At 39.6% G+C, this 16939-nt stretch overlaps 1 protein-coding gene across 4 annotated transcripts in view; it reads left to right on the forward strand.

Moving 5' to 3' along the window:
- Positions 1-16939, forward strand: part of Mthfd2l (methylenetetrahydrofolate dehydrogenase (NADP+ dependent) 2 like) — a 93963-nt gene that overhangs the window by 33385 nt on the left and 43639 nt on the right. For 3 of the 4 annotated variants that reach the window (XM_040747391.1, XM_040747389.1, XM_040747392.1), the window contains exon 6: positions 10939-11031. The exons of the other annotated variant lie outside the window; for it this stretch is intronic. In XM_040747391.1, coding sequence (XP_040603325.1) covers positions 10939-11031 — 93 coding nt within the window. The remainder of the gene's footprint in view (positions 1-10938; positions 11032-16939) is intronic. 4 annotated transcript variants of the gene reach the window in all.

Below are 16939 nucleotides of genomic sequence, written 5' to 3' on the forward strand. Positions count from 1 at the left end.
ACCTGTCCCAGTAGGCACTAAAGCACTTCACCCTACCTTCTCAGCCATGTCACCTGTCATCTCTCCACATATTATACTGGGATGTCACAGAACTGCATACCCATTCCCAAAGCACCTTCCCTCATGTTCCTGGAAGTTCTATGTCCTGGTCCCCTTGGCCCGAGATCCGTTGCTGGTCCCCAGAACCAATCCCCTTTCCTTTCCGTGCTTCCCAACCAAGCTTTGTATATCCTGTCATCCCTGTCCTTATTCTCTCTCTCCTTCCCCTTTCCCCCTCCTGCCTCATTCCAAGAAGTAAATATGAACTTCTTTTGGAGGCAAGGCACTTTGAGATAAAGTCTCCTTACATAGCCCTGACTCGTCTTGAATTCTATAGGTAACTTAAGCTGGCTTCAGTCCTTACAGCAATTGTCCTGGCTCAGCCTTTCAAGTCCTGGGATTACAGGCATGTGTCATATGCCCAGCCAAATACAAACTTCTTAATGACAATATTTTAGGCTTTTTTATTTGTAAAATTTAGCATAAGGATTCATAGATAAACCCATTGGACTAGTAAGTATGTTACATATTTTTATGTACCAACCATTAGGCCAACACTATACAAAACAAGGGAACAGAAAGGAATTTAAAATATGAATTTATTATTTATTGAAAGGAAACGTGTATGGAAGGAAGAAAGCAAGAGGGAGAGAAATAGCTAGTTGCTCCACTATAGACCATTTTTTCATATCTAAATTGATAAGCTTTTGTATAAAAGGACAATTTAGAACTCTGCTAGATCCACCTTGTGTTCAATATTGGAGGAATGAGCCTCAGTGATATCAGAGTTCAGTAGGGGGGAATCAGCCTCAACAATACCAGAGTTCAGCTAGGGGGGAATCAGCCTCAACAATATCAGAGTTCAGCTAGGGGGGAATCAGCCTCAACAATATCAGAGTTCAGTAGTGGGGAATCAGCCTCAACAATATCAGAGTTCAGTAGCGGGGGAATCAGCCTCAACAATATCAGAGTTCAGTAGGGTGGGAATCAGCCTCAACAATACCAGAGTTCAGTAGGGGGGAATCAGCCTCAACAATACCAGAGTTCAGTAGGGGGGGGGGATCAGCCTCAACAATATCAGAGGGAGGAGGAAACCTCAGGACACTGTATAAAAGAGGGGACGTTGATGCTGATGTCATTTGCTGAAAGAACCCACTGCTTCTACAATGAAACATCATGGTTCAGTCTCTCTTCTTACAGAGAGACTGAGTTCTTTGTTGGTAAATATGTAAAATACAACGATGAATAAACCAGACATGGTTCTGACCTCCTGAAACTACAAAGAAGTAGAAAAGATAAGCATTAAGCCACAAGAAATAAGTGATTCTATTTATAACCATGCAAAATGCATCAAAGGAGAAGTACAACTTTAGGGAAAACGTTTGGTGTAGGCCAGAATGAATAATTTCTAGATCCAATTATATATGAATGCTATACCTTTGGGAAGACCTACTCCAAATAAGTATTATAATGACGCTTTGAAAACCCAGTGAATATAGTGTATACATGTATCTGTGTTCCCCTCCCCTTTGGCTCTCTCTCTTTCTGTCTGTGTGTCTGGAGACCAGAGATCAACATCAGGAGTCTTCTCTTTGAGTTGTCTTTTGAGACATCATCTCTCAATGAAACTAGAGCTTACTGATTGGCTGGTCAGTGAGCTGCAGGGATCCTCCCATCTCTGCCCCCTCACACCCCAAGTCCTAGGATTACAGGTGTTTGTCATCATGCTTTGCTTTTTTGTGGGTGCTGGGGGTCCAAACTCAGGTCCTCATGCTTATGTGACAGACACTTTACTGTCTGAGTGATTATTTCTTTAGCCTAAGGTCTTATTTACCCACTGAGATGATATTTAAAGTAAAATTTCCATCTTCATTAACACATGACAGTATATTAGACATCATAGAAAGAGAAACAGTGAGGAAAAAGAAAAAGAAGTGCTGGAATTAAAACTGGAGCCAAAGATAAGATTTCTGCTAAAGATAAGGACATCATTAAATCTTCACGAATGTATTTCCACTGTCAAGCAAATTTCTTTTTATTTACCGGAGCTGAGTGTGTATTTTCTGAAGTTGCTTCACTGAATCTAAATATTTACAGCTGAGTCATTAGTTTCTTCTTTAAGACTTGTTAGCAGGAAAAAAGGAATAGTTACCCAAATAAGTAACTGTAAGATAAAAAATAAACACATGTTCTGGAAAAATATTTTTCTAATTCGAAGACACATAATTTCTCATAAGGAGTCTTATAAATGGATGGCTATAGAATGGATTCAGTAGTAAGTGTGACATGCCTTTCAAGTTAAGACAATGCTTATGTTTAATAGGACTGCTTATCTAACCATTTAAGTGCAGATTAAAGCTAACACTCATGCATGTAGCTTTTAATTCTTGTTAGACATTTCTGCTCACTCTGTTTTGAGGTCGTTCCCCTTTCAACTTCTCAACCAGTGTTCTCAAACCCATCTGGATTTGAGCATCAAGGTGCCTTAAAAATAGTTTTCCAATTCCAACCCTCAACAAAATGCAAATGAGAATCTAGGAGCTAGCACAAAACATCTGTATTTTTAGAAACCATAGAGGAATATTTATGGTTGAGCTTGAGAGTGACTTCTCAAAACACAAAATACATAACATCGTTATCCACACCCATCCCCTAGGTCAGTGGTTCTCAACCTTCTTGATAGCGTGACCCTTAAATATAGTTCCTCATGTTGTGGTGACCACCGCCACAACTATAAAACTATTTTCACTGATATTTTATTACTGTAATTTTGCTACTGTTATGAATCATAATGTAAATATCTGATACGCAACCTCTGTGAAAGTGTTGTTTGACCCTGTGTGTACTGGCTGGTTTTGTGTGTCAACTTGACACAATCTAATCATCAGAGAAGAAAGAGCCTCAGTAAAGGAAATGCCTCCATGAGGTCCAACAGTAAGGCATTTTCTCAGTTAGTGATCAATGGAGGAAGACCCAGCCTGGGGTGGGTGGTGCCATCCCTTATAGAGTCCTGTGCTCTATAAGAAAGCAGGCTGAGCAAGCCAGGGGAAGCAAGCCAATAGACAGCACCCCTCTGTGATCCTGCCTTTTTTGAGTTCCTGTTCTGACTTCCTCCAGTGATGAACAGCAATGTGGAAGTGTAAATCAAATAAACCCTTTCTTCCACAACGTGCTCTTTGGTCATGCTTTTTCATCACAGCAATAGAAACCTTATCTAAGACACAGTGACAGGGGCGGTGACCCACAGGCTAAGAACCACTGCCCTAGGAGATCCTTTGCAGCCCCATGGCTCAAAATACCAACTGCACTCTTGACTTTTGTATCCACTCAACAGTTTCACAGGTATGGCTCAGTTTTATTTGTGGACTCTTACTTCCAATTTTATTCCCATTGTCTTACCCATAGCTTGGATTCTAAGTGTCTTCCAATGATACAAGTGATAAAGTTTTCTTCCCAGGGCAGGGTTGGGCATACTGGAGAATAAATAGAGCTTTTAGAAGGCTGGACTTAGTGGGAAGCCTCGGGACTGTTAGTTGCATGTTCGAGAGGAGAGAACTGTGGTACTTTAGTCTCTATTTATTTATTTATTTATTTATTTATTTATTTTTGCTGCTGGCTGCAAGGTAAATGGATGGTTTTGTGCTATCACAGCTTCTGCTGTGATGTTCCACCACATGCCTGAGACAAGGAGACCATCTGATCATGAGCTGAAACTTCTAAATTGAGCCCAAACAATTTTTCTCAAGTGTATTTATAGTAATACAAAATGAATACACTATCTTGGTAAGTGGTACCATGAGTTCACCAGAAGTTCAATCTATCCTTGACTTCTTTCTCACCTATGGCATGTTTAATACACCAGCATGGTGTGTAAAATATTCTTATGATGCTACTGCCTCAACTAATACATTCTAGTAAGACAACTATTACTTCTCATTGGAAATAGTATAGTGTCTATGAATGGATTTCTCTGCATTTCACATAATCTCATCTTCTCCACACAAGGACAACTAAGATGCATAGTTGTTCAGAAAAGTGGGTACCAGGAATAGTACTAAGGTGTTTTCCATTAGGAGTCAGAAGTCTTAGCATCTTTTAATTCCTTTGGTTCATGTTTCTTTTGCTAACATCATGAGGGCTACCAAGTAGCCTGCCAAGAGTCTTGCTGTTGTTTGGTTATCACCAGGGTCAGTTGAGTCTAAATATGACTGTAGTATCTGCTATAACCATTTCTAGACAAAGTTACTTTACAGTATCAAGTTAACTTGATGTCCCTTAAGAAATAGTGATATGACTACAATAATTTTTTAATGAAGATTGAAATTCAGATTTTAGTTTACATCAAACTTCACAGATCGCTAGTGTGTGTGTATATTCATGTGTGTTGGATATCTTTCAATTTCTTGCCAAATCATCAATGCTGATAGAATGGAAAATTTGGACCCTGATTTTCTTTTTATTCTAGTTTAGTTTTTGGTAGGGATTTCAAAAATTCCCCTTTGGAACAAGAGAATACTGGGTGAGTTGCCTAGGTGTAAGGGAACCTTTCTAAATAGAAAACTGGACTAAGAAGTGACTGAATGCTTCATAATCAGTTCTTTTGGACAGATGTAAACAAAAATATTTCTTGAACTAGTAGTGAATAAAAAAAGAAAAAAGAAATGATAAAGGGAAACGTGAGATTTTATTTCAAGTACCTAGGAATAAGGTGGCAGCATTTGCTAAAAATGAGACAGACCACAGGCTGACCAGTTCCTGCTAGTTGTTTCTCCTTTTCAGAAAATTGTTGGATAGCTTCCCTTCAAAAGAAAAGTAGTTAATCAGGAGTTGTACTATATTTGAAATAGACATAGGGGAATGGTCATCCTGGTGGGACTTTCTGCTCAGGAACATGGTTGTCTATCTAGTCCCTCTGTCTAATTTTGTCTTTTGCTATTACTCTAGGGAATTTTATAGCATATTGATTTTACCTTTCCTGGTCATGGTAACTTTTGGGTAACTTTTGATATGCTATTACAATGAGGTCTTCTAACATGTTATTACACACACACACACACACACACACACACACACATTTATTTTTATCAATTCTTGCTTAGATAACTTAATGAATTCTCTCAGTGTTTTATTAGTAAACTGTTGCTATATTTATCAGATACATATGACATTTATGTTCATTAATCTTTGTACTACTGAATTTTTTTCTTTATATAACTTTTAATAAGTTACATCAGTGGTTGATTAATTTTTCTGATTTCTGTTTTATTGATATAGTAACTTATGTCTGTGTATTATACTTTAAGAATTGCTTTATATTTATTTTGTTGGATTTAATATAAACTGTTTTTATTACAAAGGTTAATAGAAAGCCTACATTGTTGTTTTGTATTTCCTATATGATCCAAGAATTCTTTGAAACAGGATTTTTAAAATTTCCATCAGGAGGGCCTTTTCATGTCTGATCTTGTCAGTAATAATGCCTTTACTAAGTTGTGATCAAGGATAATTATTTATAAATTATATAATTATCTACTTTGTTATTAGCAAAAAAATGCTACCCAAAATAATACCACTTAAAAGTGTTGTTTGGGTGTATAAAATACATTATTTATTTTTAGAGTTTAATATATTATAGTAATATAATGTGATTTGTGTTTTCTATATTTGATCTGTCATGACCTGAAAAGGGAGGATTAAATTCAGCGACTACAGTGTATTTCTATTTCTATCATTTGTGACTTCTGCTTTATGAATTACATCTCTCCTTTGCTTGCTACTTGTACATTTATGTTCACTTGAATTCATTTTATTCATTATATCAATTGTATTTGTAACTTGTACATTCATATTCATTTGAGCCACACCTTCTTTCATCTTCCTCTCCCTTCTCCTTTTTTTCTTCCACTTTAAAATAATTTTTGGGAGAGAGTTTTGGTATGTATCCCAGGCTATCCTTAAACTCTTTATGTAGCTTAGAATAATCTCAATTTTGTAATCCCCTTCTCTGTGACCCTAGTGCTGGAATTACAGGCCTAAAACATCACACTTAACTTACTCCTTTGCTTTATTTATTTTTTATTTTTATTTTTTTAATTTAAATTAGATACCAGCTTGCTTCACGTGTCAATCCCAGCTCCCTCTTCCTCTCATCCTCCCCCCACCCCTCTCCCAATCCCCACTCTGATCTCCAGGGAGGGTGATGCCCTCCTTGTGGGATCTCCAGAGTCTATCATTTCATACAGGGCAGGGCCTAGGCCCTCCCCGCAAGAGTCCAGGCTGAGAGAGCATCCCTCATTGTGGGACGGGCACCCAAAGTCCATTTGTATGCCGGGGATAAATACTATCCAAGGCTCCATAGATTACCTAGACCCCTGCACTGACATCCACATTTAGGGGGTCTGGATCAGTCCTGTGCTGTCCATACAGCCATCAGTCTGGGGTCCAAGAGCTCCCCCTTGTTCAGGTCAGCTTTTTCTGTGGGTTAAACCAGCCCAGTCTTGACCCCTTTGCTCATCAGTCCTCCCTTTCTGTCACTGGATTCCAGGAGTTCAGGTCAGTGTTTACCTGTGGGTGTCTGCCTCTGCTTCCATCAGTCACTGGATGGAGGTTCTGTTTCCCAGACTCTTTGGCAGTGGGATTGTATGCTGGCACTCCCCTGATCCATATCTAAAATCCATATATGAGTGAGTACATACCATGTTTCTCTTATAGCCCTGGATATCCTGAAACTCACTGTGTGAGAGGTTGGCCTCAAACTCAGAGATTCTCCTGCATCTGCCTCCCAAATTCTGGGTTTTAAAAGTATGTGCCACCACACCCAGAACACCTCTTTGCTTTCTAATGTGTAGTCTTTGTCCTGTTCATTATTGAATTGCTTCTTACGTTATCCTTTATGGGTGACTGAAAATTTTTTTTTATTTTTTTTCCGTAAATACACATGGTCAGAATTATCAGTGTACTTCCTATTCTGTTTGTGTTTGTTTTAATCTTTCTGTCTATATTTTTTGATATTTAAGATTTTTATTGTCTTAATAATTACAACATAGTAGATTTAATTCTCTATATTTGTGTAGTATCTGATAATGTTATCAAAGAATTGATAGAAAGTTCTCACTCAGAGCCGGGCATTGGTGGCGCACGCCTTTGATCCCAGCACTGGGGAGGCAGAGGCAGGCGGAGCTCTGTGAGTTCGAGATCAGCCTGGACTACCAAGCGAGTTCCAAAGCCACAGAGAAACCCTGTCTCGAAAAACCAAAAAAAAAAAAAAAAAAGAAAGTTCTCACTCAGAAAAAAACAATGGAATCCTGAGATTTGCAGGCAAATGGATGACACTAGAAGAAACCATCCTGAGCGAGGTAACCCAGTCACAAAAAGAGAAACATGGCATGTACTCTCTCATATATGGATTTTAGACATAGATCTGGGGAGTGCCAGCCTACATTCCCATGGCCAGAGAGTCTGGGAAACAGAACTTTCATTCAGTGGTTGATGGAAGCAGAGGCAAACTCCCACAGCTAAGCACTGAGCTAAACTCAAGAAAGCCAGTAACAGAGAGGGAGGACTGATGACCAAAGGGATTAAGACTGGGCTGGTTTAACCCCCAGAAACAGCTGACCTGACAAGGTTTAGCTCTTGAATCCCAGACTGATGCCTGAGAATCCAGCATGGGACTGATCAAGACCCCCTGAATGTGGGTGTCAGTGAAGAGGCCTAGGTAATCTATTGAGCCTTGGGCAGTAGATCAGTACTCATCCCGAGTATATACATGGACTTTGGACTCCCATCCAACAATGTGAGGTGCACTCTCACCCTGAACTCTTGGGGGGAGGGTCTAGGTCCTGCACTGGAGGAAATGACAGATTATGGACACCCCCATGGAGTGCCTCACCCTCCCTGGGGAAATGAGGGGATAATGGGGGGGGCTTGGGAGGAGAACACAGGAGGAGGGGACCTGGAACTGACTTGTGAAGCAACCTTGTTTCTAATCTAAATTTATAGTTAAAAATAAAAGGAAAAAAAAAGAAAGTTCTCACTCCATTTCTGATTTTAGTTTTTGTTTCTTAACTATTATTAATCAATAAAATTCATCTTTCAGAATATTTATATTTTAAAATATACGCCTGTGTTATTCACTAATTAGCTTTTTAAGATGACTTTTTGATTCCCATTATTATGTATGAGCAATCTGCAGACTTGGCCTTCCCTTCCCATTCTGCCTTTGTGTGTTGCATTCTCTCTACATAATCTAAGCAAATAACATTGTCATTTGTCAGCGCCTGAGTCAGACTTTTGCTGCTATAGCAGAATACTGCAGGCTGGTAATCTGTGAATACAGAGGTCATTTCTTTACCACTTTGAAGGGTGAGTGTCACAAGACAAGACAATGCTGCAGAGATCTTCTTTCACTCCCACAGCAGCGTTAATAACGAGGGCTCTCATGCATTGAATAAACACTGCTGGTCCCACCTCTTAATATTGCTGCCGTGGCAGTTGTATTTCAGTGTGACTTAGGAGAGGGTAATCAAGCCATTAGTGTTAGTCCGATCTTCACATGTTTCAAGCTCTTATTTCTGTAATAAAATATGTCACATCTCTCAATTGGCCCTTTTGGCATTTCTGCGAATGGGTTTGGTAAATCAAAGCACAGTCTTAGCAAGTTCTTTTCATTTATGAACAATATTCACTAAGATCATGAATTTTCAAAATCGTTTGCAATTCTCAATCTTAATTTGACTGGCTAGTTGGAAAATTCTTGCATCCCAATTTCTTTTAACTTTTTTTATTACTTTAATTTTAAATAGCTTGCTTCACATGTCAATCCCAGTTCCCTCTCCCTCACCTTCTCCTGCATCTCCCAACATCCCCTCCAGCCTCCCACCCTATCCCCACTTCCTTCCACATAAGGGATATCCAGAGTCTGTCACTTAGCTCAGGGGAAGGTCCAGGCGCTCCCCTAAGAATCCAGGCTGAGAGAGCATCCCTCTTTGTGTTATGGACACACGAAGTCCGTTTGTATGCCAGGGATAAACAATGATCTACTGCCCAGGGACCCATAGGTTCCCCAGTCCTCCTTATACTCAGGGGGTCTGGATCAGTCCCATGCTGGCCTCCCAGCTGTCAGTCTGGAGTCCAAGAGCTCCCCCTTGTTCAGATCAGCTGTCTTTGCTGGTTTCCTAGCCCATTCTTTGCCAATTTGCTCATCGCTCCTCTCTCTCTCTCTGTCACTGGGTTCCTTGGGTTCAGTTCAGTATTTAACTGTGGGTATTTGCCTCTGCTTCCATCAGTCACTGGATGAAGGTTCTAGGATGGCATATAGGGTAGACGTCAAGTTCATTATCAGGAATGGGCATTTAAGGAAGTCTCTCCACTATTGCTTAGCCTGCCAGTTGGTGTCATCCCTTTAGATCACTAGAGGTCTCACTGGTGCCAGATATCTCTCCTAACCAATGAGTCCCTCTATTATGGTATTTCTCATCCTGTTCTCCCCCTATCCTACCCCCCAGCCAACCTTCCTGTTCCCATGACCTGCTCTCTCTTCCTCTTCTCCCCTTCTCTTCTTCCCAGCTCCCACCCCCTCCCCACCTCTCGCTGTGTTCCCAATCTGTTCAGGAGATTTCTCTATTTGGGGTGTACTTGGGGGTGTTGAATATAAAAATCTGAATTTTTGCCTGCTTGTTTATTGTATTTTTTTCAAATCTAGAATCATTACTGAAATGTCTGTCAGTTTTGACCATTACAGGTCAAGTTGGGTGAATTCATGCCCCTTCCCCCTGGCTTTTATTATTTTAAGCTCCAATTAAAAAATATTATAATGTTTGTTCATAATGTTCAGTTTTCCACAACAAATTTTTGTTGCTTTTTGATACATCATTAAATTAGTTAAAACACAATTTACTCTCATTTTTGTCTAATTTTTTCTTATTTCTACCACTTTTGAAATATTTCCCTTAAAACTTTTTGTGTGGTAAAATGTACTGCATTTGGTTCAGAGTTGCACTGATTTGGATACATATACAGAGTCATCATGACTAGACTAGTCACCACTGGAGTCCTAACAGGTTCATCATCTCCCCAAATTACCCTAGACTTGTCCTTTGTGGGGCTGTTTATTCATGCTTCACCCAATCCTTATTTATTACTCATCATCACTGGACAGATTTTTGTAGACTGGTTGTTTGCTGGGGGTTAGGGTGGAGGTGGTGCCTAGCCTTCCACTCCCTTACAGTTCCCCAGTGCCTCCTATTGGGGCCCCTCCTCTGTGTCACTCCTCCCTGTCATACCTTGAGATGACACAGCTCCTTACCTTCCTTCTTACTCTCTAGCCCATTCATGTTTTCCTACAGAAGCTTCCCGCTCTACTCACTTTGATTTTCCTAAACACAGGCCCCACGCTGATTTGCTTTATCTTGTCAATTGAAATGTCCCTTTCCTTTTCTAAATTGATATACCCATGCTTGGAAACAATGGCAGCTGCTCTGCTCCATTAGGAACTGGTTCTTGACATCCCCTCTTGGCACAGTTTCTCACCTGTTCTTCTGCAATACATTGTCCATTTTCAAAACACTTATCTTGTTGCTTTCTGTACTTATTAATATGCCAGTGTACAAACCTAATACTAATGTGTTACCAACCCCCACACAATTTAAAAGGATGCCCATCCAAGGATAGGCAGCTCTTACCCTCATTTTAGCCTCATTTGGTTTTCCACGCATGAAGTTGAAAGGTAGATTTTTTTATTTTGGTTCACCTATAATTTCTTTTTTTTATTTTCAAAGTGATTTAATCATGTCAAAGCAACTTTCCCATTTATGGGTAGCAACAAAACCCACCTCATGTTTAGAACTTTTATACCATTTGGAAAGCACAGTCTCCACTAATGGAGACTCTTCTGCATTGCAGGTGATGCAACAGTGACAATAGCGCACAGATACACGCCCAGAGAACAACTGAAGGTCCACACTCAGCTGGCAGATATTATCATAGTGGCTGCAGGTAAGTCTGCAGTGACTGTTATTTAGTGCAATTCATGGTAGAGTCATTCCTGCCTTAACTTCTGATGCACTGAAAGAACATATGGGACACACACAGGTAAATGTATGACTAACTTCTGTGGACTGAACTTTGTCTCCGTGTAGTCATCATACTGGTCTATGTTAGCATCTGTCACACACCGTATGGGAAACACAGACGACCTTTGCAATGATGGAGGAAGCACAAGAACAAATGTGCACTTTTCCAGTTGCTTGGGCAAGCATAATGGAGCAACATTTATAGAAACAGATCAGTGCTGGTCAGTAATGTCTTGTGGTTTAGGGATAAAAGAAACTGAATTTAACCTTGAAAATTGTGTTGGTGTAAACAGAATGTCTAAGTGAGAAAGAGACAGACCACCGTCCTGCAACCCTGGCCACACCCATGCTAGAGGCATAGGCTTTGGAGTCTTGACTTTAAAGGAAAAGGTAATGGACTAGACCATGTCCCAGTGTGGGCATCTGGTTTGAAAATGAGAGCATTTGCACAAAAGTTGGTCTGTGAAATTCTGTGCAACAAACTAAGGGTGTCTGGTTTTGTAAGAAAGAAGATATATAAAGAAGATAAAAATATACTTTGTGAATAAAAAGGGAAAAGAAGAGTTAAACCCAATTTTACTATAAACAGAGCTCCTAAAAGCCACCCGTTCTTGAGCTGGTCAGCTCCCTGTCACTGTAGTTATTAGGAAGAAATATTTTAGATGAGTGTTCCAGAGAAATATTTGATGATTTTTAGAATAACTCTTGTGATATTTTGAGTGGCATAAGTATTTCATACTCCATTTTACTTAACTTTGTTAAAATAGTTTAACAAACCAAGTATCACACTGTAAAAGCACAAGTAAGCAGAAGTATTTTAAACATATTCTCCATAGAATGTATTACATTCCTTCTGTACATCACACCTTTTAAGACCATTGTAGAGAATGTCCAGGCACTGAGTACATTGTTATGAGTTGTTCTCCCTGAGCATCAGTATCCCTTTAGTTGAGATTAGATTATTTTATATTTTAATAAAAAAGAAAAGCATGAGGAATATAGTCAATATGTATATGTTTACTATAATATGTTTACATTTATTAATTTTAATCAATAGGGTAAATAAGGTAACCTGAATGGTATTTTATATCCTAGAAAAGGCTAGAGTAGAGAGTTCATATGTGTGATTAATTTACTTAGAAACATTGAGAGTCCACTGACTGCATGTCTCTGATTTTATCAGACATGAATACTTTCAGATAGTGAGGGGGAGGGTTGGTTTGGTCACCTAATAATTAATGCACTCGTGTTGTGCAATAAGAGATGTTTCAAATTATAAGGATATAATATTTAATAAAATGATGAAGCCTGCCCATTGTAGAGCTTACTTATATTTTGGGGGGGGGACATCAAAAAGTCCAAACAATCTAAAACAATGTCAGATAAAGATAAGAGTTACAGAAAGAATATGAATGGGATACCACTTTAGATATTGATCACTGAAGATAATTTTCAAGAAATGACCATTCAGTAGAATCTCACTCCTGGTCACTCATGTGCCCACCGGGTCCACCCTACCTTGTCCTGCTTTGTTCCAGGGAGGTTGAGGGATGTCGACAGCCTGACCTGTATGTTTTGGCTAGTGGCTTCTGTCAAGGTTCGGCACTGCAGGAAATCTGAAGGGAAGGGAAAGAAAGCTCAGGCAGGCTATTTATTCTCTCTTGCACCTCCCTTCTGCTGCTCTCCCCTGTGTCTACGGCTCTTGTTGGTAATCCTCACAGCTTGTGCTCTCACTGGGCTGTAGTAGTGTCCCATCCTCCTCCTGCCCCTTCAGGAACGGGAATGCCCGTGCTTTCTCCAGTCTCTAGCAACCCAGGCTCTGATCAGCACCAAACACAGCTCCGTAAGTGTTCCTTTATCACACGATGGTCTGAGGTGGATTTCACAAACTGTGTAAAGTGGAAGAAATATTTAAGGGATCATCTGAGAGAGGAACATTCCTAATAGCAAGAAAAGAAATAGAAAGTCCTTACCAAGAGATGTATGTGGTATGTCTCAAAATGGAGATACTGGGGTACATTACGTACATAATGTATATTAATAGATTATGAAGGATAGTGTAAGAAATGGTGTGGGGAAGGTAGCTAAGGTAACCTTATATGAGATCTTAAAGCTGTGGACTTTGGTATGAGCCAAGGATGGAGAAGAGGGCTCTGAAACCTCCACAACTAAGACTCAGAATGTGGTGAGCAGAGATTTTGAGTGGTCACCTTTCCCACTTAACTTTAGGCAGGATCAAATTTATATTTGAAAGTGTTATTTTTAATGTTAATGACTTGTAAATAGTGAACCGTGTTCCTAAAAGTTTCCATATATTGATTATAATATTGAATGGGTATTTTCCTCTAGTGGAGAAACATTTCTCAACATGTATTTGTAGTCATATTTTGTCTTGTCATCATGACAAGTAGCAACCCTCCTGTGACATGCACTGACAGTCTCTTGTGAATAAAATCTTATGTCGTCACAAGTCATGATGTCCAACACTGTCATCATCCCGGAGTTTCCCCAATGGGTTCCTTTTCAAAGTCCTAGATCAGAATCGGGCTTAAGGTGTTACAAAATGTGGAAGGCAAATAAAGAGGGGTATAAAAGGAAAGAAGTGAGCTTATCCAAGGTTAACAAATCGGGTCAGGGCATAGAAAGGCGCCTGGGTAAGGTCTTGGTTAGTTTCTTCATAAAGCTGTTTCCCTGGGAGGATCCTCTTACCACCAGAGGGCGCCAGTCCTATTTTTCATGATCATAGCAGTTTGGCCATAGGCCACCATGGCCTGAAGACGTTTTGAAGGAAGAGAGTGGGAATGAATCATATTGCTTGTCTTATATTCTGCCTGCTATGCCTCTCACTAGTTGCGAAGACATACCGAGTGCTGGAGTACAGCCCAACATGCGCCCCTGCAGTCATCCAGAAGAAATAAATATTTAGTTGTAGGAATTTTCCAGGAAGAACATTGAGACTTTATAAGAGTTTCCACTTTAGTTATTAATAGGCATCAGGAGAATTTAAGGACAAAGATATTGGTAATTACAGTAATGACAGAAAACAAGAATTTGCACTAAAAAGAGGTCAATGTAAGTACACAATAGTAATGAATTATTACTGAAATAACCACGCCATGCATCCTGTGTGGGAAATCAGCAAATACAATTAGCATTGGATATTAAATAGGTAGAGAGTGATCTAATGGCAGAGGTAGCTAGAACAGGGAGGGCTGGGTCGGTGTCACAACTAGAATATCAGCATATATGGAAGCAGTCCCATCTGGAAGTCATCAGGAACAGGGGGAGGAGTGTGTGATGTGTCAGAAAGATTGATAATATTCTAGAGATGACAGTCAAGAACTTGGTGACGAAATCTGAAAATGGGCTTGCAGAAGAAGAAAAAAAGAAGTCACCGTGTGACGATCCCAATGCATGAGTAATGTTAGCTTATGTTCAAACTGACCTAGTCCATCCAGTCTCCCACAGTATTCATGTTACCGGTCTAACTATATGGCTCTTAACTCTGTATATGTATAAACATATATCCCCAGAATTGAGGTTTGGGATAAGTCAGAATCTTAAATCGGAAAAATCAGAGGCTATTAAACTACGCATTAAGGAGGAGTCACCATTCTGAGCTCATGGAGGAACTCAGTTTCGAGGGCACTGAGAACTTACTTGTAGTTGTCTGACATCTTCATTCTAGTATGGCAGGAATAGGCCTGGTTATTATTATTTCTTCTTCTCTTTCTACTTCTCTTTTACAGCTTGATAGCTATGTGCTTAGAATAGATTTTGGGACTGGACTGGGAAGACAGTTTGGTCAGTAAAATATTTGCTAAGATCTGAATTCACTACACAAAACCAATGTGAAAAAGTCCAGGCGTAATAGAAGTGCTTGTAATTCCATTGCTGGGGAGAAGGAGACAGCCAGGTCCCTGGGTGTTCACTGTCCTTCCAGCCTAGACTGTGTGCTGAATTTTAGGACAAAAAAAAACCCTGTGTCAAAACAGAAAAGTTGGATGGTACTGGAGGAATGACACAAGTTAATATGTTCTCTCTACTCAGGTACATAAAGGTGTATCCTCGGCCCACAACATCAGATGCATAGCAACTGCCAAATGAAAGTGTGATGTGTTGATTTTGAGATTATATCTGAAAAAAGGAGTTCTTCAAAGTGATTTAAATTTATAGGATATGCCTTAAGATCGTAATTCTTAAAGTGTGAAATCTTTATTCTAGTTATTGGGTGACACTATTTTGAGGAACTGCTAATATTTCTAGGTTGCCATTGTATAACAGTTAATAAAGTTCTGGGAATGAAATAAGTTGTTTATGAAGAATCACTGATTGTTTAGAGGGTGTGAAAGGGGAGGGGGAGCTGGAGAAGGGAAAGAAGGGGAACTGAGCTTGGTATGTAAAATTTTTTAAAAATTTAATTAAAAAGTCACTCGTGCTAAACATGGTGAATATGAGTGGTGAAAGGGCTAATTTGAGTACAAATGTTAAGATTAAGGAAATTTTAATTTGAAGACAAAATAGACTATTATAGATTTCTAAAGTATCCTGTTGAATGGAAAGGAGTAGTTGAGGGTAAGACAAAATTATTTTTGTCACCTCAAAAAAGGACAGTTACCTAGAATAAGGCATACATTATAAAAAGACAATAGCAGTCCTTGGATTCTCTTCTATGCCGAGTTCCAAGGAGACTACAGGGTATGCTAAGTATGTGAAAGTCCTTGGAATTATCGTTATTCAGACAGGACAGCAATTTTTGTGGAATTTCCCATAGTCCCTCCTCCACCCATCTGAGTAACTCAGACTGTCTTCAGTGCTGAGTCACAGGAGTGTTCCAGTGTCACAGCACTGAAAATGGCACCTTGTCCTCTAGCCATCCCCTCCAGCAGGGTGATGAACTTCCATAGCACTGACTTTAGCGTATCTATTGCAATGCTTTTAATGGCAGACACCATAGTATAAAATAGGACAGACGGGCCCATCAATGCACTGATTGTAATTTGCATACTCTGGGGTCATGCAAGATGACCAATTCCTTTCAGCACTTGTCCCATCAAATTAACTCTTAGGTATATCCCTTTCAACCATCATCCTAGAATCTCAAAAGATTCTTCTCTCTGGCTTACTTCTCACTCCTTGAAGGAGGTTAGTAATTTTCAAAATGCCTGAACACTGAAATTCCATGGGCTGAGACATGGATACAGTCAGCTCACACACCCTGAGAGTATAGAGTTCACATACAGACCACAGAGGTTTTGAACAACGTGACAATGCCACACTAAACAATTGTTCATCCCATGCCATGTTTCTCATTATCCAGGTTCCACCCTTTAGCTAGACTCTGCTTCTCCATTAGAATTCCTTCCCTCCTTTATCTCATATCTGTCTGTTATCTTTAATGATATATAGGGATGTGCATAGGCCCTGGGAAGGAGGTTAAGCTTTAAATCCTAACTCTTCTATTTATTGATTGCCAACCTTAACATGTCATCCTACCTCTCTGGAACCCACCGTCTTTTCGTATTCAACCAACAGTTTTTGTGGCTCCGCTCCTATGAACATTTATTGTTGTGTGACATTCTGACCAGAATGAGTTAGAATCTCAATGTAAGTTTCCATCTTTATTTTAGTGATGGACAAAGAGGTTGAACAAATGTTATGTATTTATTGCTTATTGATTCTTCTTGAGAACTTTTGTTCAGTTCATTTGCCCTTTTATTGATTGGCCCATTTTCTCTTTCAGTGCTTGATTGTTGAAGTCTATGTGTATTTTAAGTATTAATCCCCTATCACATGAGTAACTATCAAAGATTCACCCCATTGTTCCTTTC

The sequence above is a fragment of the Mesocricetus auratus genome, unplaced genomic scaffold (assembly GCF_017639785.1).
Source record: "Mesocricetus auratus isolate SY011 unplaced genomic scaffold, BCM_Maur_2.0 Super-Scaffold_100006, whole genome shotgun sequence".
Classification (NCBI taxonomy): Eukaryota; Metazoa; Chordata; class Mammalia; order Rodentia; family Cricetidae; genus Mesocricetus; species Mesocricetus auratus.